General features: G+C 34.6%; 1 protein-coding gene across 4 annotated transcripts in view; it reads right to left on the bottom strand.

Moving 5' to 3' along the window:
- LOC149776051 (vigilin-like) overlaps positions 1–27,541 on the bottom strand; it is a 95,750-nt gene that overhangs the window by 45,864 nt on the left and 22,345 nt on the right. For all 4 annotated transcript variants that reach the window (XM_089940874.1, XM_089940871.1, XM_089940872.1 and 1 more), the window contains exons 4-8: positions 23,615–23,719; positions 19,077–19,184; positions 13,920–14,024; positions 8,953–9,048; positions 4,521–4,625 (exon numbers count right to left, since the gene is read on the bottom strand). In XM_089940874.1, coding sequence (XP_089797000.1) covers positions 4,521–4,625; positions 8,953–9,048; positions 13,920–14,024; positions 19,077–19,184; positions 23,615–23,719 — 519 coding nt within the window. The remainder of the gene's footprint in view (positions 1–4,520; positions 4,626–8,952; positions 9,049–13,919; positions 14,025–19,076; positions 19,185–23,614; positions 23,720–27,541) is intronic.

Raw genomic sequence — 27,541 nt, 5'->3', positions numbered from 1 at the left:
GGTTGGTTTGTGACAAACACTAACGTTTACTTCAAGAAGGATTTACCCCTTATATGAAATGCAAGACTTAATTATTTTCTCAGCAGTTGGAACGGTGTAGAAGCGTAATTCACTTTCTATAGCAACAATATTGAAACAAAGCTGTGACTAGTGGGACAATTCAGCAAAATTAAATTATTTCAGAATTCCTGCTTGACAATATTTGACAATGGGAATCACAGCATCAAGATGGAGCACTGTCGTATTAGCACACAATGCAAACACTATATCGACATTAGGCATTCAAGAGTGAAAGACATCTATCAACAATGTTAAATGTTAAATACACACACACACACACACACACACACACACACACACACACACATATATATATATATATATATATATATATATATATATATATATATATATATATATATATATATATATATATATATATATATATATATATATATATATATATATATATATATATATATACTGCTGCCGGGCATTTCTGCGCACGTGAGGTTTCCGTCACCAATATTGAAGCAAAACGCATGCCGAACACGACCGATTGACGAAAACAAAATACTGCAATGCTTCCCATTTGAAAAGTACCAATAGTCACCAGAATATTTTGTTTAAAATAATATTATTTTTGAAAACTCTGGATACCAACCTTGTATTTTCATGACTCGCGATATGTCGGCCTATTCTGCGCATAACTTTGACAAAATGTAATGTTTATCCATCGGGCTACGGAAATGAAATACATTACTTTGGACTGTTTCTGTCAACATTTCAGTCTAGTAATTAGATCAGGTTTATAGCTGGTTTTACAAAATTCAACGTAACAATGTCAATAAAAGGCAAGAGAAATTAAGCAAACTAAGCCGATCTTGTAAACAAAATTAGGGAAGTTCAACATTTTATTAAAATAATAAGCTATTATGTTGAAGAGAAACAACAATAAATTGGTTGCAATGTATTTACAACGTTTTGTTTATTGGAAAAAATTACTAAACAATTTTGAAACAGACTAAACGCCGGGGAATTTATTGAGACTCCCGTTCTAGCGGCAAGTTGACATTTAAGATAGCAGACTGTAAATTGTAATGATATAATGAATATTTGGAGCTAAATTTGGAATGTGTCATAGGTTACATTCTATGATATTGTCAGATTGCTTAATAACCTTAAATAGATGGTTATGTACTTGTTTGCAGTTGTTAATAATAACAGTATTATTAGTAAACAGGGTAACACGTTTTTTTCACATTGGAGAGGTCAGTCAGGTAGTATTTAAAATGAACAAAGTTAAATCCCATTAGATGGGTTAGAGCATGTGAGGTTTTTGTACTAAACCGGATATTTGCAACTTGTCACTTAGCAGCAGTGAAAAAATACGCTATAGTTGACCAGTGAGTGACTGAGGCAAATGTGAAAATTAATTTAAGTAAAAGTGAATTTTGCAGAGATTGTTTTAAGTATTTAGGACATATTGTAGAACATGGTGAAGATAAGTATGTAGAGCTAAGGATAAAGCTATATATGAATTCCTTGTGCATATGAGCAAAAAGCAACTGATGCGATTTTGAGCATAGGTGGATATCATTGTAAATTTTTACAACGTTTTATTGAATTGTTTAACCCATGACCAATTCATTGAATATAAGGACTAAGTTTTATTGCCCTGACAAATGTCAGAAGGCGTTCGATAAATTAAAGTCCATACTTAATAGTGTACCACTTCTTTCAGCTATAGATTTCATCCAGTCATTTAAACTATATGTCGATGAAAGTGAAGCTGGTGTTGTGGGCTATTAATTCAAGAAGACAAAAATAGTATGGATCATCCTGTGTGCTATTCCTCTAAAATAATGACATAATAGGCATCAGAGAAACTACTCCTCTATCGACAAGTAGTGTTTGCTTTAAATTTTGGCTTGATGATGTTCGTCCATCGGTGTCGATGAGGACCATTTAATGTCATCGATTCTTTGGGGGTGGGTCCGGAGATGGTTGATGAGTCCGATCCGGGCCCGAAAGAGTCTGTTGTAGTGGGGACATGAATGTACAGGTTGCTGACTGGGAGTTACGGAACTATTTTTCCTGGATATGCGCAGATCACGTTTCTCAGCTGCGTCCACCAGTATTTTCTGTTCAAAGGCTGCCGCACCAGCATTGACTACACCGTACCAAGCAGATCGAATATCAGCGACACTCTCCCAGCTGTCAGGATCAATGCCTAAGTTCTTCAGCGAGGCCTTGAGGGTGTCCTTGTACCTCTTCTTTGACCACCGTGAGATCTCTTGCCTTACTCTAGTTCGCCATAGACGACCTTCATAGGTAGGTGTTATACCGGCATGCGGACAACATGGCAAGTCCATCGGAGTTGTGCCTTGCACAGCATGGTGTGGATGCTTGTCATGCCGGCCTGAGAGAGCACCTCTGTGTTCTGTACCTCGTCCTGCAATCTGATTTTCAGTAGTTTTCTCAGGGAGCTCATATGGAAGCGGTTCGGTTTTTTAACATGGCGGATATACACAGTCCAGGTCTCGCAAGCATAGAGGAGGGTGGGGAGAACAACCGCTGAGTAGACTTTGAGTTTGATGGCAAGCTTGATTCCTCTCCTATCCCAGACATTTGAGCGGAGTCTGCCAAATGCTACGCTGGCGTTGGCAATCCTGGTGTTCACCTCATCGTCTATGTGGACTGCTTCTGAGAGTGATGCCGAGGTATCTGAACCTGACTACATTTTTGAGCTTTTGCCAATTGACAATGATGGATGCTTCGAGGTAATCTTCTCCAGGAGCTGGCTGAAGCAGAACCTCAGTCTTGCTGGTAGAGATGGTGAGTCCAAGTTGGTGCACGCTGTGGAAAAGAGGTCCATACTCTGTTGCATGCCTGGCTTCATGCTGGAGTTGAGGGCACAGTCATATACAAACAGGAGGTCGCGAGTGTTCTCAACTTGGACTTTGGTTTTGGCTTGGAGCCTCCTCAGGTTGAACAACTTGCCATCCAGACGGTATCGGGGATCCACTCCCACTTTGTTGTCCTTAAAACCATCCATCAACATTGCAGAGAACATAAGGCTGAAGAGAGTGCGGGGTAAGACGCATCCTTGTTTCACACCATTCATAACTACAAAGGGTTCGGAATAGTTACTCTGGTCCTGGACTCTGGCAAGCATACCAACATGAAACTGCCTCACCAAATGTCAAGTTTTGGCTTAACACTGCTTTGAGGTGTATATTTTTTCATGTTCTTTTCAGATTCCTGCATTCAGTGATTACAACCATCTTAATGTCATCAATAAATTGAAAATTATCAATCAGTGAATGCTGAGGATGAGACTGATGCTGCAAAAATACAGCATCGACATTAGGCACATCAATGGAAAAGATAATTTGATTGCTGATACACTTTTACGTGAAAAGGAGTTCTAAATTGCTTTATTTTGTATATATATATATATATTGGTAGAAGCATTATGCATCTTCCTGCTTAGTTTCATTAATATTATCATGTGTGTGCTTGATTAATATGGAACACGAAAGCTTTATTGCATAAACTTTCTTTTCCTTATATGGGGAAGTTTGATGTTTTATATATACATATATACACACACACATATATATAATCTTTATACATGACAGTGTAGTAATGATCTGTAGCTAAAATTTGTCCGTGCGTAAGTAAAATTGCATAGAATCTATAAACATATGACTACGTATGTGTTTGCAGTTATTAAAACTAATATTAGTTGTAAGCATGATGACTAGTTTGGGTTTTTTCCCACTGGACATTCAGGTCAGGTTTTATCTAAAAAGATTTAAGTTCTTTCTCATTGGATAGGTTAGATCACATGAGTTCCTTGAACACGTTGTAGATTTTTAAACTGTTAAGTATCAGTAGTCACAAGATACGTAGTTTACTACTTTCGCCTGCATATAATTAACGTGAATTAGAATGTTTTCTCATTCTAATTGTGTTTGTTTTTGTTGTAACATCAAGTCTGTAGACGTATATTTAATGTTGTTTTCGGACGGCAACCAAGATGCTTATTAAGAGGATTTGTTTAAATCTAAAATCAACTGGTTTGAATGTAAAGGATCAGCGTTTAGAGCAATGAGGCCTTTTGCTAATAGACTTATATACGGATTGTGGATAATGGGTCATTGCAGAGTTATCCTGGTCTTAAGCAAGTGAAGCTAAAATCAATAGCATGGATTTTATGTTTAAGATCCAGTTCACATAGGCGTTAGTATATTACACACATTTGAAGAGACAGAGGAAGCAGTGTTTCTAAACTTGCAAAGTTTGAGGAGGCTAAATCATCCCGAGTTCCAATGTAATTGTTAGGAGGTTAATTTGTTTCTAAATCTAAGATGGAGCACACTCTGAAGCGATTTGATCCTGACTAACAAGTACCGCTGAGGTGGTTATATTACAAGTTTGCACTTTACGAGAAATGACTTATGCTGCAAATGAACATGTGCAAGGAACAGTTTTACGTTGAATGTAATACTCACAAAATCCTTAATAACATCATGAAATGCAGCAACAGCCTGCTTCACTTCTTTTACAGGGCCTTTCACGTCAATTTTGTCCTGGCCTTTTAAGAATTGAATACGGACCTGAAAAAATTAATTTGCAGGATGTTGTTTCCAGCCATATGAAATAATTACCCTTGCTCGAATTTGTTATCGATTACTATGAAAATCTAGAAATAACACGAACTTGCCTATCATGACGACAAAAAAAAGAACCTGTAAAACAAAACACAATCAAATTTAATATCAGATTTATAACTACAATGTTATGTCTGCAGTATCCTACTAATGTAAAACTGACGCAGAAGTAATTATGGGATAGGAAGCGAGTATGTGAGATACAAAGAGAGACATTTATATTTTCTCACACCAGATCATTACCAAGTGAATGCTGCTGATGACATTATGTAATTTGTCATACTAAAATCCCAAAATAATCAAACCCTATTAAAACATCATAAGGTTCAGATCGAAGGAATTTTCTGGTCCAAGCATACATAGTTAACTGTCAATCAACAATTGTGGTAAAATGAGTGTAAAGGTTCATAACCGAACATGTGTGTGAATGGAATATGTGTCAAAGAATTTACTAGATCAAAGCGCTTCGACATTTGTGTTCAAAACACAACAGATAGAATGACTGTCTGTCACACCTATATTATCATTCTGTCATTCACAGTTATACATTTTGTTCAAGAGTTGGTCATCCGGATCAAATTCATGTAGCTTTATAATTCTAGTTAACACATGATCACAGCCTTCCTAGGCTACAGATGTAAAGAGCACACTAATCAATTTCAACTCTGCTGATATTGGCACCGCTCATTTTATCTGAATGATAGTGGTACTACTCAGTTTCCTTTAATGGCCGTGGCACTGCTTAGTTTGCCTGAATGATAGTGACACAACTCAGTGTGTCTGAATGACACTGGAACTGTTTGATTTGCTAGAATGACTCAGTTTGCACTAATACCTTACTCACCCTTTTCAGACAACATCACCAATTTATTTTTAAAAACCTGACTTTTACCGGCACAAGCAGTGTTAGTAAAATATAAGAAACATTAATACCTGCAGATACTGTTAAAGAAAATCAATGAACAGAACAAATAGACCTGAACAGTTTTCGTAGTGCCATGATATAAATTCATAACTGTAACTGATACCAATTGTCTGGATTAATTAAAAACTGTGTTGTAAATGCTTACGATCTCCACCTAAAAGAGTTATCACTTATAAGCCTCTTTCTGCCAACAAACTGAAGTGCTGTTATGAATATAAGGCAATTGTGGACTCTTCACATACTTTTCCTTCAGAAAAGCCTTTTGAAACGGATGCAGTATGTTAATACAGTACACTGTAATATGCTGTCAGGTGTTCCTTTGAGAATTCCAACAGATGTTTCAAGTCTTTATTTAAACCGCGCATTGTTTCTAAACGCAAACGTAATTATTACAACATTAATGCGAGTGCGGCAATGCCAACCTCTAATCCGGCTTGGCAACCACATGTCGTTCAGGTACTTAACCACATGCATGTTGACAGAAATGAGAAACATTCAGTTTTCAATGCCTTAAAATCAGCAAGCTTTATACCAAGATCATATACAATAACCTCTATTTTGATACTTGATACGTTCTCCTGACTCATCAATGTTGGCAATTTATTACATCTATGAATCCTTTCTTTCCACGATGATAAATATGCCTTTAACTTCATACATTTTCAGGTCATCATCTTCTAAAAATAGTGCTGAAAGTAACTCATTTATTTCGCAAAGTAACTATGTCAAAACAATCCGAATCGGCATACAGCGGAACATATCTGATTCATTATATGCTTTTGAAATACGTTTAAAGTAAATTGTTCAACTCTGGCACGTCCAGTGGAAAATTCGATCGTTTATTAAGCAGTGATCCGCTTGCCCATTTGGCTACCTTTGGTTCTATTGTAGTTGTCCCACTTGTGATTGATTGACAGTTGCATCTCCATACATGTATAGGTACTTAAGTTATGCCAGAAGATATGATTCTCACATCTAGTGTTTACTTTGAAATATATGTTTATTTCCCATAAGACGAATCATAGCACATCATTTAGGAACCATTAAGCAGAAACTAAAAACAGTTTAATATTCTCTTATTTGTATTTAATTTTAATGACTTAGTTCATTTCAAATCTGTATCCAAATGAACTTGCTTATTTTGGAGGCTATATATTTTCTAAAGCATCCTTTATAGAAGTATTTCGACAGTATAGCAATTTGGCATTAAGTCATTAAGTCAGTTTATTATAGAATTTTCCAAATTAGTAGCATCATAATCACTGTTATACCTTTGAAACAAATCAGTATTGATTATTGATCTGTGCTATACTTTGCTCGCATTTGATCAACCTTAATGTTACTATATGCCTTCTAAAACTATTTGTGTAAAGACTATGAAGTAACTAATTCAAGTGAAAAGTGGGATAATGACACACTATATCCTTGAGAGACACACTCAAGTTTAAACTTATCATCACCGTGATAGTGCCAACAGGTTTTAAACGGTCATCAAAACATGTTTTATATGCTCAGTTTATATAACTACTATGGCTGGATATGGATTGCTTCACTGGATATCAAATGAAGGTTATATGACCCAGAATATGCTCCTCTTCTCTGTAGTATTTGTCTATACCAGTAACAAATTTAAAATATTTATATTCATACTTGAGCAAAACTGTTATCAAAGATCTGATGATGTGGGAAGGCACAATTGAACATTATAATTTGCTATGAGTGTTTATTGGCGCGTGGAAATAAAACAATGACCGCACAAGGGAATAAGGATGTGGGAGAATCCAAATAAAGTGAATAATCAGCATTTGGAGGTATGCGCAGTCTAATTCAACAAAGGCACCCGTTACTGAAACAGTTCGAATCGAATGCATACATAACCGGTATCACTGTACTATAGCCAAATATAAACATAATGACACCATTTATTGCAAACAATGTTGATTATTTTCTAGTGACAATCACCCAGTTACATTGTTAGCTAGGATATGCAACGAAATGTAACTCTTTGAGTATATTTCAGTCGTGGAGAAAAGAAACTTTGGTACAAACAAACCAGTAAGTATATTACAAGTAAGCTTGTTATTGCCTTCCCATTTTCTATTTGGAGAGTTTTATATCACAAAACGCTGAATTTAGCAAATTTATGCACGTGTACTCAAAGACTAACATTTTTCTATTGCTTTGTAACAAAGGAGTAACTTAAAATTTCGGGTCCTTTGCAAAAACTTCAGAAACACTCCAATCTCCTCTCCCTACAACGTAATAAGACGATGGCTTTTTGACCCTCTTCTTAAACAACTCCCATCCCACCCGACTCCCCAGTTATAGCAAGGGTCGTGAGGCTTGCAGTTACACTCCTGCTTTGATGAGAAAAATGAGGCATTCGGGACTAAATAAGTACACTCTACTATTGTTCTCGTTTGTAGAACAGCAGAACTAATGATATTAATGATATTATTGGCGATAATTTTATTTCATTTTCAGGTACAAATATAATAAAAATTCTGGTTCGAAACATCTACATTCTACAGCATCCACATGCACATCCAGATATGGATTCATTAACGAAGTAATAAAAAAGAAACTGTCTTTAGGAAACAAATGTAAGGAATTTATTACAAATTCCAGAAAATGGCTTTGATATATTATCTTTACTCAGGAGTTTGCTTTCGAAAACATTGGCCTTGACATTATCTTAGTAATTCCTTGCATCTGATTCAAATCATATACGCACTAAGATTTTGTTATTTATTTTATGTAAAACTACTTCTGCAAGGAAAGCAGTACGTTAGAAATTTTTAAAAAGAAGTATGCTGAAATTAGTGCAATATATTTTTATTTATCAAGTGTTATTTTCAAAGAACTTAAACAGCACACGAGTACATGATGGTACCATCGTGCGAGGTTTCATTGTAAACAAACATTTACAAAGTATGATTGGAGCCAATATGAACTAATACTATATTGCAGACCTGTGTTAAAGAATGTTCAGATTCGATAAACACTGTTCCAAATAGTCATGGCAAATACTGCTTCAAAACATTATTAATTTATATTTATTACATTTCCTTTGATTTATGTGTAGATCTAGACAATCACAGTCAACATTGTAAGAATGTGTGTTGCACACCTTCTGGCTATCAATAACCAGAAAGCTCCGTCAAAAGTGTTTGGCAAACTTTCTGGCCATTATAAATCAATGCTAGCATTGTGACAGTGTTAGACAAAACTGTTATTTGCATACGAAGGCTACTTGACACCACATAATGCTGCAATGTTGCATTTTATAAACCAGAATCTGCCTAAATAAAAGTCATGATGGAAAGACAATGAGCAAGTTTCTATTACCTTTGGGCAGGCTTGCGTGATGTTCCTGATAGTTACTCCTTTCTTGCCAATGATGAATTTATACATCCATTCTGGTGCATCAATTAAATTATGTGTCTGAAACGAATAAATTACGATAAACCTTTTCCTCCAATAAAGCCATCCTTGTTTTAATATTTTAAAACATAATATGATACTTTGCCAGACTAGAAACAAGTACAAAAGCAAATTGTACTATATGAAGTATTAGTAGTTTTGTAACATCTTGTACAGCATATAATTATAAGAAACTGGATAGGAATATATTCTACTCCAATCAAGAAGATTCCATTATCACACAACCATACATATTTCTCTTCCACCTCATGAGCCTACAAAGTGGGCCATACAGGGGACCCAGAAGGATTAAAAGGGACTGTCTCAATGAGCTCACTCGTTCGAGTCCACAAAAAAAACATGACGTTATTGTCATACACTGACCCATTAGGAGAAGCAGGATTTTTTTCCATCCAATGTCTCACTATTTAAGGGAGACTTGTGAGTAGTGCATACCCTCATATTGCAACTCCTCTTAGCACACACTTTAAAGGCAGAGAACGCATCTCCCTTCTATAGCATCTACTCCGATCTTCATGCTTGTGACAGTTTCTGAGTTGGACTTGAAATGTATTCGTGGCTCAAACATCTTAGCGGATGTATGTTTAGTATTTAATATTTAGATTTCGGCAATTTGACACCACGTAAAGAACAAAATATGATCTGCCCTTAAATATATATAATAAAATGTCCTGAACGACGTAAAAACAAATTAAATAGGAGATAAAGACCAAAATAATTTACTGCTGCCGAAATGTTTTGGGACCACCTCTCTATTTTATATCACATACCAGAAAATGTTTAATCAAAGACAACATAACCAGTCTTGTTCCCTTTATTAATTCTAACACTTTAGATATATCATCACATTTGGCCTGCAACTCTCCAGATTAAAACACTAAGTTAGCCAATCAACAGCCCAATATTGGCCTTTTAGTCCGAATAATGTGCTACGCGTCATTTATATATTCATTGTGTTATAACATTTTCAGTCCCCGATAACTTGGTTGCCGCTGATTTCTGGACTGTCGGTATAGAAGGTGTTAGAATAACACTTTTATTTCCTTTTTCAATTTTCGAAAACAGAGATTCTTTTTAATTTTTACAATATTTAAACAGTATGCGGTGCATATGGCTATTTAAATTGTACTTTTTCCTCCTGCTGGTAGAAACACATGTATGCTCTTTGCGTTTAGGTCGAGACGAACAGACGCTGTAACTCCGCAAGTATAACATCTAATCTGATATGAGGTCAAGGTTTGTGTAGCAGAATAGAAACCGAGTGGGTCTTTGGACTAAATGAATAAGACAAACACAGTGTGAGAAAGACGGAAATTTATGAATGAATTAATAAAGAATAATATTTGATGTAAAAGTACAATGATTCTCTCACGCTCTCACCATAGGAATGACTCAAATCACTCTACACAACATTCACACATCAAAAATAAACCGAAAATATTAAATCAATATGAAGTACAGATCCAAGAAACCTCATGGACTACTGATACGCTTCAAACAGTATTTTACACTACAAGAGAGATTCCCATAATCTCGAATATGAACTCCTATTAAGATTCAAAATAATATTATGAACACAACTAAGATTCAAACTAAGCTTATGAACACAACTAATATTCAAAATAATCTTATGAACACCACTTAGATTCAAAATAATCTTACGAACACAGCTAAGATTCAAAATAATCTTATGAACACAACTAAGATTCAAAATAATCTTATGAACATAAAAATGCAATTGGAACAATAATATAACCAAACGTATGCTTATAGACCCCTTGTACAGTCGCACGATTCCATGGGTTGGTCCACACTCTTATCGGCCGTTCGCACCCTTTATGGATGCACCACATGCACAGTCATACGTATACACGTACAAACAGCATACAGCACCCGTTTGAATTTGCTACTTCTACGTCCGTGGTACATACATACGTACATACATACATACGTATCGACAGCACGCAGCCTTAAATACTCTGGAAACTCCAGATAGCTCTAAACAACTTTAGACAGCTTCAGACAGCTCTGGTCATATTCACAGTCACAATCACAGCGACAGTCACAATCACAGCGACAGACACAATCACAGCGACAGACACAATCAGCCCTATGGTTCGAGAATAATGGAGAGCGTACACTCCTTAACGTGATCCAAAACGACCAGTGTCGGTTTTAGAAATTGATCTTACTTAAATCCATAGGAGAGTGAGCAAAGGTCAGGGTAAAATACCCGTGTATATCATGAAAGTAATGTTCCTTCGTCACAAGTAATTTCTGGCGAGGTACATGTTAACACAGTTGCTTACCTGGAAAAACACGTATTCACCCTAGATAACGTTGTACGCATGTACAACGAGACATACTCAAATAGTTCTAAGCAAAACCAAGTTATTTCTTTGCCTAATTCTGTGACAGTTTGAACATTTCCAATGTCATGAAGTAAAAACAATTAGCGGACCATATGAATTCAAAACGTACACGAAAAGAAGAAGATGCTAATCCATTCACCATCCCTTCCCAGACAAGAAGACAGAACATATCCATTCCCAACGGGATTAATCGACACTGTGAAGATGGTGGAATCGACCTAATTCATGTCCTAATACTGATGAATTGACTTGACGGTACTTGAAAATCAGTGACCAAACTAAGACCTGTTGAAAGAGGACCCCTCCATATTTTCAAGGAGGCGTGATCTGCACGTTCCTTTCAGACGGATCCCCTTCTCCATATCTGGGCGATCGAAGCACTATTAATCTGAGTTACTACCCTCCAGATAAATTACCTTGCATCGAATCCTGTATGACAATGACAGCATCTATGCGACCAACATGGATCCTTGGGCATAAAAACTCTCTAAAAAAAAAGGATAAAAGTCCCCACACCCCCTGAGAATTTGGCTTACTCAATGCCACAGGACATAGAGAAGGATCCCATATCACCCCAGGTTTAAACAGTATTCTTTTCCAATGAAGATAAATATATTATACCCTAATTTAAATTGGAAAGACTTATTCCAAGTAGCCATAACCTGCACCAAATTTCGGGAATTATCAAAATAATATTGGCAAGAAAGACCGCGGATCATGCAAGAGAGCTTGGAAAATATCTTACTTTGAAATTATTGAGGTTATTATCACTCCCTAAAAGCATAATACATTGCCAAACACAAAAGAGAAATAATTTCCTGCACGGATAGATGATGTGGGAATCAGAATAGGTATGTGTTCTTTCTGGTTTAGATGCTCTGCAACTTTTCATCCTAAGAGATGACGAAATTATAAGCTTAAGCAAGTGTACTTTCGTCCCGCTGTTATTAGTCCAAATTTGTATTCTAACAACATTTTCTAAAGACAGACATATCCTAACCAGAGAGCATGACAAAGTAAAACTGAGGACAATGTAATGTTCTCTCCCTCTCTCTTTGTCTCTTTCTCTCAGTGGGACCTTTAGCTACACTGTGATTACATTTACAATTCGAATTCAACACCACCATTGATCTCAAAAAGCAATTGCCTCGATAGCAAATACGTAAATGATTTAGTCCTTTCAACCAATAAATTACAATTAGTTGAACAATTGAAAAGGCTTAGTAATTTTAAAACTGCTGACATGAACATGAAGTGCAATGTAGAGATTTTTCCATTATGGAGACATTGAGAAATCTAATATAGATAAAAATGTGCAGGATCATAATGTAGACTAGAATACACAAACTTCTCTGTTCGTATCTATTGTACACAGCTTGTAATATACCTACTGCTACAACTGATACATTTTTATTTTTAAATGTTCTTCAATCGCGCTGACTCATTACTGGCAAAATTGTGTCCTGGAAACCAATGAGAAATCCATTTCTTATGCGCTTTATTTGTTTTTAGTTACCAAGTATTGAAATCATCTCCATTAGAAACTCAAAAGATGTGCAGAAGGTAACTAAGTAAACTCTCAATTTTAAGTGAATTTAAATCAAGAAATTGTGTGCATTTGTTTGTGCGCGGATCATGATGACATTTAACAATAATAAGTCTGACAAGATTTTATTCTCTGAAAGTATAATCAGTGCTTCGAAGAAAACAAGTATTTTATTTTATCTTGAAATATGAACTTCCTGGTATTTCTAAAGGATGATATACCTTGATAACCTATTCTCAAGTGTTTTTCGTTGTTTTGTTTTGGTAACGTGCACTCCAGGCTATAGCATCATCAACCACATTTTGGGTCTAAAAAATCCTCAAACAAAGTACGGAAGGTAGTATTCAGCTTGCCACTATACGGATGAAATTACAGGTCTGTATTTTAGAACTTGGCAGACTTCATAAGAATTTTTTTAGCGAAACCGTTCAGGATAAGCGGCGACACATTTTTAGAGATGGCCACTACAATGCTTATTCAATGGAAACAAGTTTCCTTTAGGACCAACTAATCATTGTTTAATGCGTAAAGGTTTATGATCATCCTCCCATCACTTCTGGAACAGTGATATATTTTGCTAATTGACATACGGATTGACAACGGATGAGGAGTTATTACAGAGCACATTTAGTGCAGCTAAAATGAAAAGGATCGAATTAACATTTCATATGCTGTTCACGTAGGCTTTCTCTAAATTACAAACGTTTTAGCAGATGGAGGAAGGAAAGTTTCTAAACTTGCATGATTTGAAGGGATTAAAATATGGAGAATTCAAATGTTGTTGTGGAGGTTAATTATTTGCTTATCTCGACAATGGAATACAATTTGAAATGATTGGACTAAACCAACTACTCGAGGTAAATTGCATTAAAAACTTATAATTTGCAAGAGATGACTTACACATTTCAAATGAACATATGCCAGAAAAAGGGTTACACTGAAATTTAACTCACCAAGTTATCAACATTGTCCTGAAGGGCAGCAACAGCCAGCTTCACTTCTTCTGCTGGGCCCTCCACTAGGACCTTGTCCTGGTCTTTGCAGAATTCAAAATGGACCTGGGAATTCCAATTTTCAGAGTGTTTATATTTCAGTCAGTATTACAATAAAAATGTATAAACGAAACAAATTTTCTCTCATGACGAAAACTAGAACCGATGAAACAAGCACAATCAAATTGAATATGAAGCAGTTATAATTAGAATGTATTATGAATAACCATATTATCCTATTAAAGTAGAATAACACATACGTAATTTTGAGAGTGTTGGAGACACACGTATAAATTGTATTATCAAACTAGAATGCTGCCACCAGAATGCTAGTAATACTAATGACATTCTGTACTTTTCATGCAGATGTAGCAAGATCATTACAAATTATTTAAACTTCATGACGGTCATATCAAAGAGAGGTTCAGATGACCCAGTATTTTCCAATTATCTATAGTATAGATATTTGTCAATGACAAATTTATTATATTTATAACCATACTTGTACAAAGTTAAAGTCAAAGATCAAACGGTATTGGAAGGTACATTATTCTCCATTTACACAACAGGGCTATTTTTATAATTAAAATAGAATGCACAATTGTCATTTTCGTCCATTTTTAAAGTATAATGATGTGCCTTACTTAGAAAAGATTAATGTAAATAAACGCAAGCATCGAAAGCAATGAGCTTGTGTAGTAGAAACAAATATTCTATATAACTAATATTATTTTATGTACTTAAATATGGGCGTGGAAATAATTGTGTAGGTGCAAATAAATAAATAAACACCTTGATTTGCGTTTTTAAAGATCCCAAATAATACACTGAAGTCAAAGTATTCCAAACAATTTATAATAGTGTTTAAAATAACATAATAAAATGAAAAAGTCAGTTGGAACATTTATTATTATTATTATTATTATCATTATTATTATTATTATTATTATTATCATTATTATTATTATTATTATCATTATTATTATTATTATTATCATTATTATTATTATTATTATCATTATTATTATTATTATTATTATTATTATTATTATTATTATTATTATTATTGTGCATTTCTGTATCATGAATGGTTGACATTGACATTTAAGGTATAATGTTAATAAAGAAATATGCAGACGATGCAAACAATGTATGTTTGCCTATGGCAGGCGACGGTTCCCGTTAAGCTCAGTGATGAATCAGAAATAGATTTTTTAATTACTGCAGGACGAACAATGCGGATTATAAGGACCATTCTTTTCAGCATGTAATGTACGAATTGTTTCGCTGTTTGCCGAAATCAATTATGTTTAAAACCTTCAAATTACGTAATTTCGATAAGCTGAAGTACGACCTTAATGGGACACTGAAGCTGATATCATTCATGATCAGTGCGGAAAGAACTATAATTAGTATGCTCACCAGTGCAAATGCCGGGTTATCTTTCCGGTCTAATGATATGTACCATTCTTTATAACTCACATTAGAGTCCGCTTGTCACGATTGTTTGTCACTGATTTCAATGTGACTAGGTGATATTCGATTGCTAGACCCACTAATTTGGAGACTTCTGCTACAGGTGTGTTTGGAATTAAAACGTCACTTGTCTCCAGTGAACACCACCAGATCTACCAGCCACAAGCAGAACACATTCAACCAATATAATCGTACTGATTGGTAACTAATTCCTATGCGTAAATCATTACCAAATCGTGCCATTTAATATATATATATATATATATATATATATATATATATATATATATATATATATATATATATACGAATCGATCTTATCTCTTTAAACTGTCCATACTTAAATGCTGATGCCAAATTGTTTGACAGAAACAATCACCTTTACAAAAATGTTTTCGTTGCCGCAAACTAGCATCTCCTAAGCTGCTAATAAATTCCATTGTCACATGTATTAGGCAAAAGAAACCCTAAGGATATCATTCGTGTCTAACATTTTTGCGAATTTTCCAGCAATTGACTCCCAGTTACACTGCTAACTAGAATAACAAATGTAACCCTTCGTTTATTATTCTTTCTTAGAATAGCACAACTTTGTCACAGAACGCATCACTAATTTTCCTAACATTTAGTATCATGTACTCTAAAACAAAACAAACCAGAACGCATCATTTTACCTTTCTTCAAATTTACGAACATGTACTCTTAAACACAACCAACCAAACCAAAAGTTATTCTTTGATGAATCTGTACTGAAGGCTTAATGTACATACAAACAGCTTTGTCAATAAACAATCAGTATATTTTCGTAAAATTTACTTCAAAGATTATAGTGAGCGAAATATTACCAAAACATATAAATAATTCAATAAGATGAATAAAATAAGACTATTAATAAGTAATAACATTACTTTTGTTTCTGGAATAATTACGTACATGCTATATTTGAAAAAAAGAAGACTACTTTAGAAAGAATAGAAAATTATTAGACTAAATTATTCAGAAAATAATCAGTAATCGAATTATCAAACCAATGCTCTCTGTCTGTCTCTGTCTGTCTGTATGTCTGTGTGTTTATATATATATATATATATATATATATATATATATATATATATATATATATATATATATATATATATATATATATATATATATATATATATATATATATATATCCAGGATTGTGAGAATTATACGTCTTTATTAATATTCTGGATATTTTAAATGCAACATGAATGATATTCTTTAATTTGATTAATTCCATTTTCTTAAATAAATAATATCATTACCATATTTTAATGCATACATTTTACAGTGGCAAACTATCAAAATTGTTTCTTCCGCCACTACTGCTTCTACTACAGAAATTAATAATAATAACGATAAAGTAAATGTCTGTGATTTTACATCCTATATTAAAGCTTTCCATATATTAGAATAATTTATAATCAGTAATTTTGACCAGTGAAGGTGGGAGGCAAATAAATATATTTATATAAAACTCCATTAATAATCCATTCCACTATTATCAGGCATATAATACCTGCATCTGTAATTGTTTCTGTATGTGTTTTTATTATTTTTTTAGTAGTAGTGGTAGTAGTAGTATTTATTTATTTATTTAGCAGTAAGTTAGTAGCAGTAGTATTAATATTATTAGTACATGCTTAATCCAATCCAATTTATATCGTCGATTAATGATTGTTTTCTAAGAATGTTTAACCCCATCATGCATGTATTCTACAAAGGATTATGCTATAATATGCGGTATCTGGTCCATTAACACATAATTCGGTAACGGATAATGGTATGGAATGTTTCCATTGTTGACAGTCCGAAGAGTGGTTTACGGACGACGAAATATGCATTTAAATAATTTGTGACAAAGATACACAAGAACTTTTGCGGAAGCCTCGTTTTCAAACTGTGTTCATATTTGTATTTGAACAGTAACAACTTTATCGTTAATTTGAGAAAGTTTCTTATAAGCAATACCAATTCATGTGCATCAACTTATGTGCATCACATGACCACTGCTACGAAAGAAAGTCTTGGAATTATCATGTTCATAAATAAAATAAAGACTGTGATGCATTTTACATGGGCTGATGCAAAGAGGAGCTTTATACTGATGCAGTGGTACCTCATAAGATTTAATACGTTTAATGTGATTACTTGATACAGTTGTGTTTCATATTCATTGTGTCAATCATTTCTAAATCAGTATTATTTAGTTATCAAAGGAATCTATTTGATAGTTACCGACAAAACAGTTACTAGATAGTATATAACAAGCAAATTTGTTATCGTTTTCACGTTTCTCTTTGGGCATATTTATTTTCACAGACCGCAGAATTTTGAATAGTTTATGCAGGTTTACCCTAAGACAAGCGTTTTCACATGAATCTACGACAAAGGAGTAACTTGAAATTTCGTCTCCCCTGCTACTGATAGTTTCATCCTTACTTTAATGAGAAAAATGAGGTGTTCTAGACTAAATATATTTACTATTCCATTGCTCAGAATTGTATAATAGAAGAACTAATCATAGTCATAACATTATCTGGGCAAAAGGTATCAGGTAATAGTAAAACAAAATATCTTTATTTCGAAAGAAAATCTATTCAATCAATATTAATTGGTCAGTCGGTAATTATTCATATAAAGGTGGATATCGCACGGCAAGTTCCTGCAATGAAGTTTAACTAAAACATGTTCGTAATTGTTTGGAATGTTGTTTTCTGAATGATTCTTTTTTGTTTTAATTTTCATTTCTTAAAATAATATCATTGTTTCCGAAATGAAAGGTAAAACTATAGTTAGGACTACTTTATAAAAGGAAGGTCATGAAAAACACTGATATGATTCTAATAACGGAATGTTGAACAATCATAGAAATGCTAACACTGGACCGCCTGACATGGTAATATTCAAATTTGGGCACGGAGTGCACAGTACATGTTGTTGTAATACCTTCCGTGGATGGTATATAAACCATACAATATGCAAAGAAGATTCACCATTGTTTTGCGATCAGGGTGGGCTGTGGACGCTAGCTCACACCCAAATATGGATAATCGAAAGAAGTAAATTAAAAAGCAGTCATTATGAAACAAATGTGAATAATTTCTTTCATATTAGAGAAATAGCTTTGATATGTTCTTGATACTAAACAGGTTCGTCTTTTGTGATATATGTCAGAGACGAAATACAGTGTCGCATGAGTCCAAATAAAATCGGCTTAGAAAGAAAGGAACATTAATTAAAAATATTAAATGAAAAGAAAGTTTAAGTGATGAATCATGTTAATTTTGTGAATATTTTTCTGTCTTTTGTTTCGATTCACACAATAAGGGACCTGAATTACGTTTCAACGAGTGTTTGGGTTTGCCACAAATAGTTTGTGGATAAACGTTCTGGCCATCAATAACAACAGTTTTTGGTAAAACTGTCACAATTGTAAGTTGGCTAACATTCTGACTGTGATGGCCATAATTCTCATTTGCATACAAAAGTTACTTAAGACATAAAAACGACAGGTTGCAGCTTACAAACCAAACGAGTTAGCCAAACGACCCGTATTACCTTTGCAATCTGGCTAATAAAATCTTGAGGGCAAGACGGTGTCCAAGTTTCTCTTACCTTTTGGCAGTTTTGAGCTATTTTCCTGATATTTTTTCCTTTCTTGCCAATGATGAATGTATGCATCCATTCTGGTGCATTAACATCAGCACGAATTATACTTTTTGCCTGAAAAGTATAAATTATAATCAGTCTCGTCTTCCATCGAGTCCTCGTATTCTTCTATTTTATAACATTGTATTATATTGCTCAAGACAATTTGTAAACATCTAAGAAAAAATATAATTCTAAGAGAGTGATAAAGAGAATCTCATTCAATTATGAAGAAACACATTTTGATAGTTCATCAGCTTTTGACAGCTTGATATTAAATGTAAGTTTCACGTGATGACATGTGCCATACCACAAGTATATAACTGCCATAACTGACTCCAAGTAAACAATACGCAAAGCAATTGAGGAACACTGCACAAACTTGTCACGTAGTGTAGACTGGGTATTTATATCGCCTCGAGCAAACACTGCATCATCGCTGATTACAACGTCTCCACGATTTGAAGAGCGAAGGAGGCTGCCGACACAAAAAATGGCATGTTACGATATGGAGACGAGCAATCAATGTTTAAGCACCATAATCCTGACTGGAGAGAGAAGGCAAGTTCAAATCGAAATCTTCACCTGCTACACTACAGCTTTCAAAAAGATGGAGGTCTTACGAACCAATCAAAGTAGTGAACCAAGCAGTTGGATGCTGAAATAACAGTTTCATCGAAGATAGAAATAGTTACAAATTCTTATGATGACTCAAAAGCATGGTTTGTCGAAAACCTTTGGGCAAACACTCTTACCATTGTCGAATGAAGTAGTATTAGGAGATCTTAGAATCTCTCTCCATACTAGAGAGCAATCTCTTCTCATCCAAACCTAATGATTGCCTTGTCATACAACAATTTATCTTCCACTGCAAGGGACAACACGTAGAAGCAGACAGGGGAACCGAACGGAGGAAAATTGACGATCGCGACCACTTTATCGATGAACCCGTTCAATATCCTCCAAAACGCACAGGACGTCATCGTCCTGTTCTCACTTATGATGCAAAGCAAGATTTTCTAATCCAGTGTCTACTTATTGAGGGCGAGAATTATGAGGAGTGCATATCCTACTTCTACAACTCATCGTGGTAAGTGATTATAATATCCCAACTAGCAGACACTTTAAAGGGACGGTATCTCATATATATCCTTCTACATCGTCTGGGGACGGAAACAGTTACACACTCTCCTACATGTGACAAAACCATACCAAACCAGTAGATTCACAAGTTTTGATCAGTAGCCTCGCTTCCAAATTAGTTAATATTTAGCAAAACATATTGCACATGTTTTTAAGGGAAATAAAAATAAAACGATTGTATCTTTTGACTTTTTATACATCCTCTTCATACTATCGTAAAAATATCATGTTTTGAGAATGAACGACAGTCTGATATAAATGTTACAATAATAAGTAATACTAGACAGCATATTACTAATGAAATGAAAATGATTTTGTGTATATCATCGTTTAGTGAAAATATATTTTTAGATAAATTAACAAGCTTGTATAGTTTCCTTCATAAGATCACTGATGTCATTTATGGTAATTACAACGTTGCAAGCTTGACAGGCTAGAAAGTTTTATGGCTTAAATATATATTCCCCTTGAAGCACTTTCTATCTTGCGACGAATAGAAAATGTATGAGCATCAGTCTATGATGCTACGACTCTAAGGTTTTAAATTAATTATTAGAAAGATGCGACTCTATGAAGTTTTGTAAAACTTAATAAATTATTTAATTACTTAGTTGTGTAATGAAAAGTTAAGAATTACTTACTATATAATCAATTAGATTGAAAACGGTACATTTTTCATTTCTACACAAGTCAAAAATAATCGAGTGTTCCAAATAATTCAAAGGTACTCGAATAAGTTGAAATGCCAACAATTTTGATGCGTCACAGTGGAATTGTCAACAACTTCATGAATAAATTCACAATGGCCCCAGATAAAGATTTGAGTAATCTGTTAAGGAGAACTTTTTAATTCCAACGAATAGTCTAAACAAATGATTTGCTCTCAAATTATATCTAAACACAACATTCAATACATCTGCAGACTGATATTTAAACAAGAACATAGGGCATAAGAACAAATTAATTGAATAAATAGCTCTCTCCTTGTATACTAATTATGGCAGTGTTAGGACTCTTAAGTCGCAGTGCTTCCAACGGGACATTGTCACAATAATCGTCATTTCAACAGAACGCATCTGACTGATTCAAGCAATGGGTAATTACCCAAACTTATCAACAGGTTCACTATTATGATTAATAATCAACATTATGAATATGTATGTATAGCCCATATGTAATATACTGAGACAAGAAAGTGAAAACACAATATATACATAAGATTGGCTTAGACAAATCAGCTACGCACAAACCGAGGAGACAGTTTCTGAGTTGGACTTGGGATGTTTTCCTAACTTATATTACTTAGGCGATGGTTTTATAGTATTTAGTATATCGAATATATGTTTCGGTATTTGGACAAGCATTGGATACAAATATATGAGCTGCTTTTCAATAATCTGCTAATAACATTTTGAACATTTTGAACAATGAAATAACAATTCAACAAGAAATAACGGCACCAATTCTTAAGCGCTACTGAAATGATTGGGTACTCGTTTAATCTCATATACGGTCGGAAATGTTTAATTTAAAACTGGACTACCACTTTTCATACCTTTATTACTCCAAACACCTCGGAGATATCTCCACATTTAGCCTTTGACTATCCTGATTAAAACACTAAGATAATCATTTAACAGCATCCTGAGTACACATATTAGCCTTCTTAATTCAATTACTGAGTCACGCGTTAATCAATACTTTTTAACATTTTCAGTCCCGGAAGCATGGTTGCCACTGGATTCTAGAATGTGGCTATAGGAGGAGCAATAATATAATTTTTTATTTTCTTTGTCAATGTTTGTAAACGTACATTTTTATAATTCGCAGCATTAAGTTTATAATATAAAATTATTTGCAGGATAGACAGCCACTACAACGGTAATTTGTCCTACTGACGGTAGAAACACATGTATGCTCTTTACGTTCACATGAACAGACGTTTTATCTCCTCATGCTACAATAGCTGGACTGCTATTAGGTCAATGTATAAAATTCATGATCCAGTGACGGGAAAGGAATATTAACAAAGCTGCAATGGATGTCCTCACATACCAGAGGAATTGAGAGGAAGCTCAGGAAAAATGAAGATGCGGATCCAATCTCCATCCCATTTCAGACAAGTAGACCGACTCCCTTTTTTCAACAGAATTAACAGATACAGTGCACACGGTGGAATCGATCTAATCCGTCCCAAGACAGATGATTGGACGTCACTGACTAGTTACCGGATCTCGAAAATTAAAGAGATGTAATCAGCATATTCCCTTCACTGAGTTAAGGGCGTTGAGAGGGGTTCAACTTTTGTATATCCAAGAGGCTCGATTTACTCTCATTTGAAGTTACTACTCTCCTGGGTTGAACCCTTGATCTAACCTTATATGCATGCAGGGTTCCTTGGGTCTTAAAACTCTCTAAAACGAGAGAGAACCCATTTCCTCCCTGGACTGTGTCTTTACTCAGCGTCTCACACGACAATAGCAAAATCATATACCGTAAGTAGACTAACAGGAATTGTTGTAAATTACATTGCGGTTTCGCTCATTCTGTATGTTTAGTTAAACATTTAGTGATGTTACGGTTTTGTGCAATGTTGTTGTGCAGTTATTTGGAATGTAAAAAATTGACGAGTAAACGCCAGATAACTTGTTCTCAACTGTATGTCGTTGAATGTTTAGGTCACATGCACTCCCGGCTACGGGATCATCAAACACACATTCTGAGCCTCAAAAATCATGAAACAGTGTCTGGAAGGTAGCAATAAAGATGATTATCAACTGGACAGTATGGGCTTGATATTGGACGTCTAAAAATACACCGTTTTCATTCGGGACCATCTAGTTGTAGTAAGAAATATTTTTGAAAAAGCTCTATCAATACAACAATCAATTCAGAGAAAGGCGGCGATGAAACCTTAAAGATGGCCACAGCAATGCTTATTTGGGGACACGTTTCCGTTAGGACAAACCAAACATTAGTTTGTGCGTAAGAGTTCATGCTAATCCTCGGAACAATTTTAAAGCAGTGACATCTTTCGCTAATAGTCATGTGAATTGACAACGCTTAATGTTCCATAACATAACTCTTCGGGCCACATCTACAAGTTGAGCTAACAAAATACCATGTAATTTTGACATTTCAGAATAACAAACGTTTTAAGATTTAATGATATTACACCATCCAGGGTTCAGATGTAATTGCAATTATTAATTATTTTCCCAGATCAAAGATGGAGTAAAATTTGAAGGGTTAGGATCCAGATTACACCATTTACGCTTGAGGTGAAACCCAAGTAAAGCTTATAATTTAGAGTAGATAAATTAAACGCTAGAAATAGGTTATCACATAAATGTATTGCTCACCAAGTCCATAACATTTTTCTGAAGAGCTGCAGCAGCCTCCTGCACATCTTCCGGTTGTCCTACTACCTCGATTTTGCCCTGGTCTTCCAAGAATTCAAATCGAACCTTAAAATACAAATGTGCAGGGTTTGTCGATTTCATCTATATGAACATATAACCGTCGCACGATTTTTTTTACTACAATGAAAACTATCAATTAAACTAATTTACTAAACATGACGCCAATGTTATGAATACTAAAGCATCTGATTAACGTATAACGTAAAATAATGCAGAAGCAATTATAATAAAGCAAAGGACTGTGCGAGATACTAAGAGAAAAAGTTCTTTCTATGACACGGCATTGCTTTTAAGAGAATGATGCTAATAACATCATTAAATTTGTTAAACAGAAACCCAAAGCTGATTAAATATTATTACAACTTTATGACGGTCAGCTCAAGCGCATGGTCTTGTTCAATCCAGATAAACAATTATCAATTAATAATTATAGTTAATGTGTAGGTGAAAGGGTTAGTCACTGTGGACAAATGTGAAAGAAATATGTGTCAGTCGAGTTAACCTAGTTCAAAACCTTTTTAAACTTTTGTCGAAAATGCCACACGTAAAATGATCTTTCATTATACCTATGTTTCATTCCATCATTAAAAGATTTAGATTTTGCGAAAAATTGTATTATCCGGATAAGCATCAACTGGATAGAATCTATGTCGCTTGAGAAATCTAGATAATACATACTACTGCAAATTTCACACACAGACACACATACACACAGACATACACACATACATACACACACACACAATATATATATATATATATATATATATATATATATATATATATATATATACATATATATAAGCTTTATATTCTGTATAATAGTGTTATTTGCATTTTATATATATAATGTATAATATATATATATATATATATATATATATATATATATATATATATATATATATATATATATATATATATATATATATATATATATATATATATATATATAATGCAAATAACACTATCATACAAAATATAAAGCTCTTTTCACCCTTATGTCACAGTACTCATATCCATATCCATTGTTTTGTGATGGTTTCGTTAAAGCACATTTATCTGATACATCTAACAGCACGTTCGCATGATGATCATTGGGTCGCAGAGGTATTTTGGCAGACATTTCATCTTGAGTTTGCATCTAGGATCTTATCTAAATTAAGACCTGCACAAAACTCCAAAGGTATGCCAACAACGTCAACAACCGGGTATCATCGACGAGATTCTGCAGGATCTTTTCTGAGACAACCACTAACTCATGGCAGATCAGTTTGATCGCGAATTATAAGTTTGCTTATTTCTCCAGGACGTGCCGCGTACAACAGTGCAAATGTAATTATGTTGTCGAATGAAATAGAATTGGTAGTTGCAGGAGTCCCTGGACCTTCAGGAAGAACAGCGATTATTTCTGAGGAAATTTTAATTGCAGTGTTGATTTGATTGTCCAACGAGTCTTCCATGGATGTATATGATTTCGGACCTGTATGTGACAGAAATAATATCAGTGATTTTATTATTCTTTTTTTTTATTACCTAGCATTGAAGTTGCCGTTGATGCATTAGAATACATTATCGACCTGATCTTTTATTATATTTTGAGTGTTTTCGGCAGCAATTTACTTGTGTAAGATTTATTTGCGACATTCATTTGTGAAAGAAGTATCTGTTGTAGATTTATGAAACTGAGTAACTAGTTGATCAATGATTCCTCTGTGAATCACTGATCATTGGCAATCAGAATTGAAACGTCGATCACGGCAGCGCCGATATAGTGAGTAATGATACACCGTCACCCGAACATTATGAAATCACTGTGTTGTAATGGTACTCTTACATTGATTCGTGCTTTCTTGACAGCACAGTCACTAGTAAGTTACTCTTATGGCTGTTAAATACAACAGGTAATGGATTGTCTAGTAGCGCCTTTAACAAAAGCATCAGGTCGTGCAATATAATTACGGCTATATTGGTCAAATGGTTGTTTTAACTGCCGTTGTGTAGCTTCTAGCGCGGCTCCCTACTATTGTTGTTGCTGTTGAGCTAGACACTCATTGGACAGTATTATTGAATGAGATATTGATGTTGTTGTTCCAATTACGGTAATGGATTTTCATCACGTCAATCGCTAGCATTTTCATGATTATATCTTGAACGGTGTTGTTTAACTGGGCCTATCAATGTCGTGTACGACTCGTTGTCGTGCAGGAAAAGTTCTTGGTGCGATTTATGTATACCAGCTAGCTCGAACAAGATATCTCTTTTATATCATCGCTGGAAACATGACTAGAAATACACTAACAATGTCTTTGATGTCCATGGCGTCTGAAATTACCGATGTTTTAAATATTCGTTTGGTCAAATTCGAGTATAATATGACAAATCCATCTACAACTGTGGTTTCCATCAGCTGATCTTGTAAGGTACTAATAGTTTCATTATATGGAAGCAGTTACTAAACTGTAGTGATTGCATCGTTGTCATTGACGGTAAAATTATATTTAATTATTGCAGGTGACCTAACAATATTAACGATCCTTCGAGGTTCTGACATCCTTGCCATTAACATAATGAATTCCAGTGATGCTATTCCGATCATGACAATCGAGAACACAGATGGGTTTTCTTTAGGTGTTGAGTCGTCTTTACCTGCCACCTTTTTACTGGATGCAGATTTCTTAGTCGATGCGCCTTTTTGCTTGTGCATGTTTCACTGGTTCATCTGTAGAAAGTTTACCTGCCGCTGATGAATTGGCCTCATATTTCTTAGTTGAGTGTTTTTTTTGGTGGAGTGGTGACTCGTACTCTAGTTATTGGTACTACAATAATTGGTTGTGGGGATTCTGTCAATGCAGTCATCGACGGCAGAATTGTAGATGTTGAAATCGTAGGCTGTGTTGAAGATTGAATTCGTTCATTTTGTATATTTGTTATGGATCACTTATCTAAGTAGAAACATCCGGTTCACATATTTCCTGTGCAGCCGACTCGTCGCCAGAGGTTTATTAACTGGTTTAATATGAGAGACAGTGATGACTGCAGTACATAATGAAGTTATAGCATGTCCGAACTGCGATATTACCAACTGCGATATCAGCAACTGCATCTTGCTCAAGATCGGCTTATAACTGAGCTGTATTATTGATCTTGACAAATCTCGTTAGCAATTAGAACTACAGTATCAGCATGATTGTTCAGATTGATAAAGTCGTTGCTGCAACTACTGCAGAGTCAATGAAATAGAGAACTTCAAAATATCAATATATGACAATTGTTTTGAATGCAGGGGTTAATTTACGGCCAATATAATTTCGGCATTGTCCGTGAGCAACAATGTTATGTAACTTTTCTCGCCCGGCGCGGACTTCAGGATTACATTTGTTTACACTGCCTGACCTGGATTTACCTTACGTAGACTTATATGCGACTAACCTATCTGCGAGTAATTGATCTATAAATGTAAATACCATCTTATAAATGTTGAATAATTTAAGGGAAAACAATATAAATATTGTTAGGACAGCTGTAACATTGATTGCGAAGTCAAGCAGTGACACTGAATCTATCGTTGACGTTTGTATAATATTTTGAGCGCATTTAATTCCAATACTAGAACTTGCGATATTGATATTAATATCTCGCCTGTGCGAAAGTAGGTCTTGCTCTGGTGATGATTGCGGAATGATGGCATAATCACAGATAGAAACAAAATTCTTCTCATTGTTCTGAGGTCAGAATATAATTTTCTTTCATTTCCATATCGAACGAATCTCTGTCTTTACAGAAAAATATTTTGAAACAGCTATTACCCACATACATATTTTGCCGTGCTTCGTTGTAAATGCGAGAGAGCTCAAAACAGATCTG

Source organism: Sinohyriopsis cumingii, chromosome 18 (assembly GCF_028554795.1).
Source record: "Sinohyriopsis cumingii isolate HCF-2022 chromosome 18, ASM2855479v2, whole genome shotgun sequence".
In the NCBI taxonomy this organism is placed as follows: Eukaryota; Metazoa; Mollusca; class Bivalvia; order Unionida; family Unionidae; genus Sinohyriopsis; species Sinohyriopsis cumingii.
The sequence above is the reverse complement of the archived record's forward strand: the minus strand, read 5'-3'. Positions and strand labels throughout refer to the sequence as shown.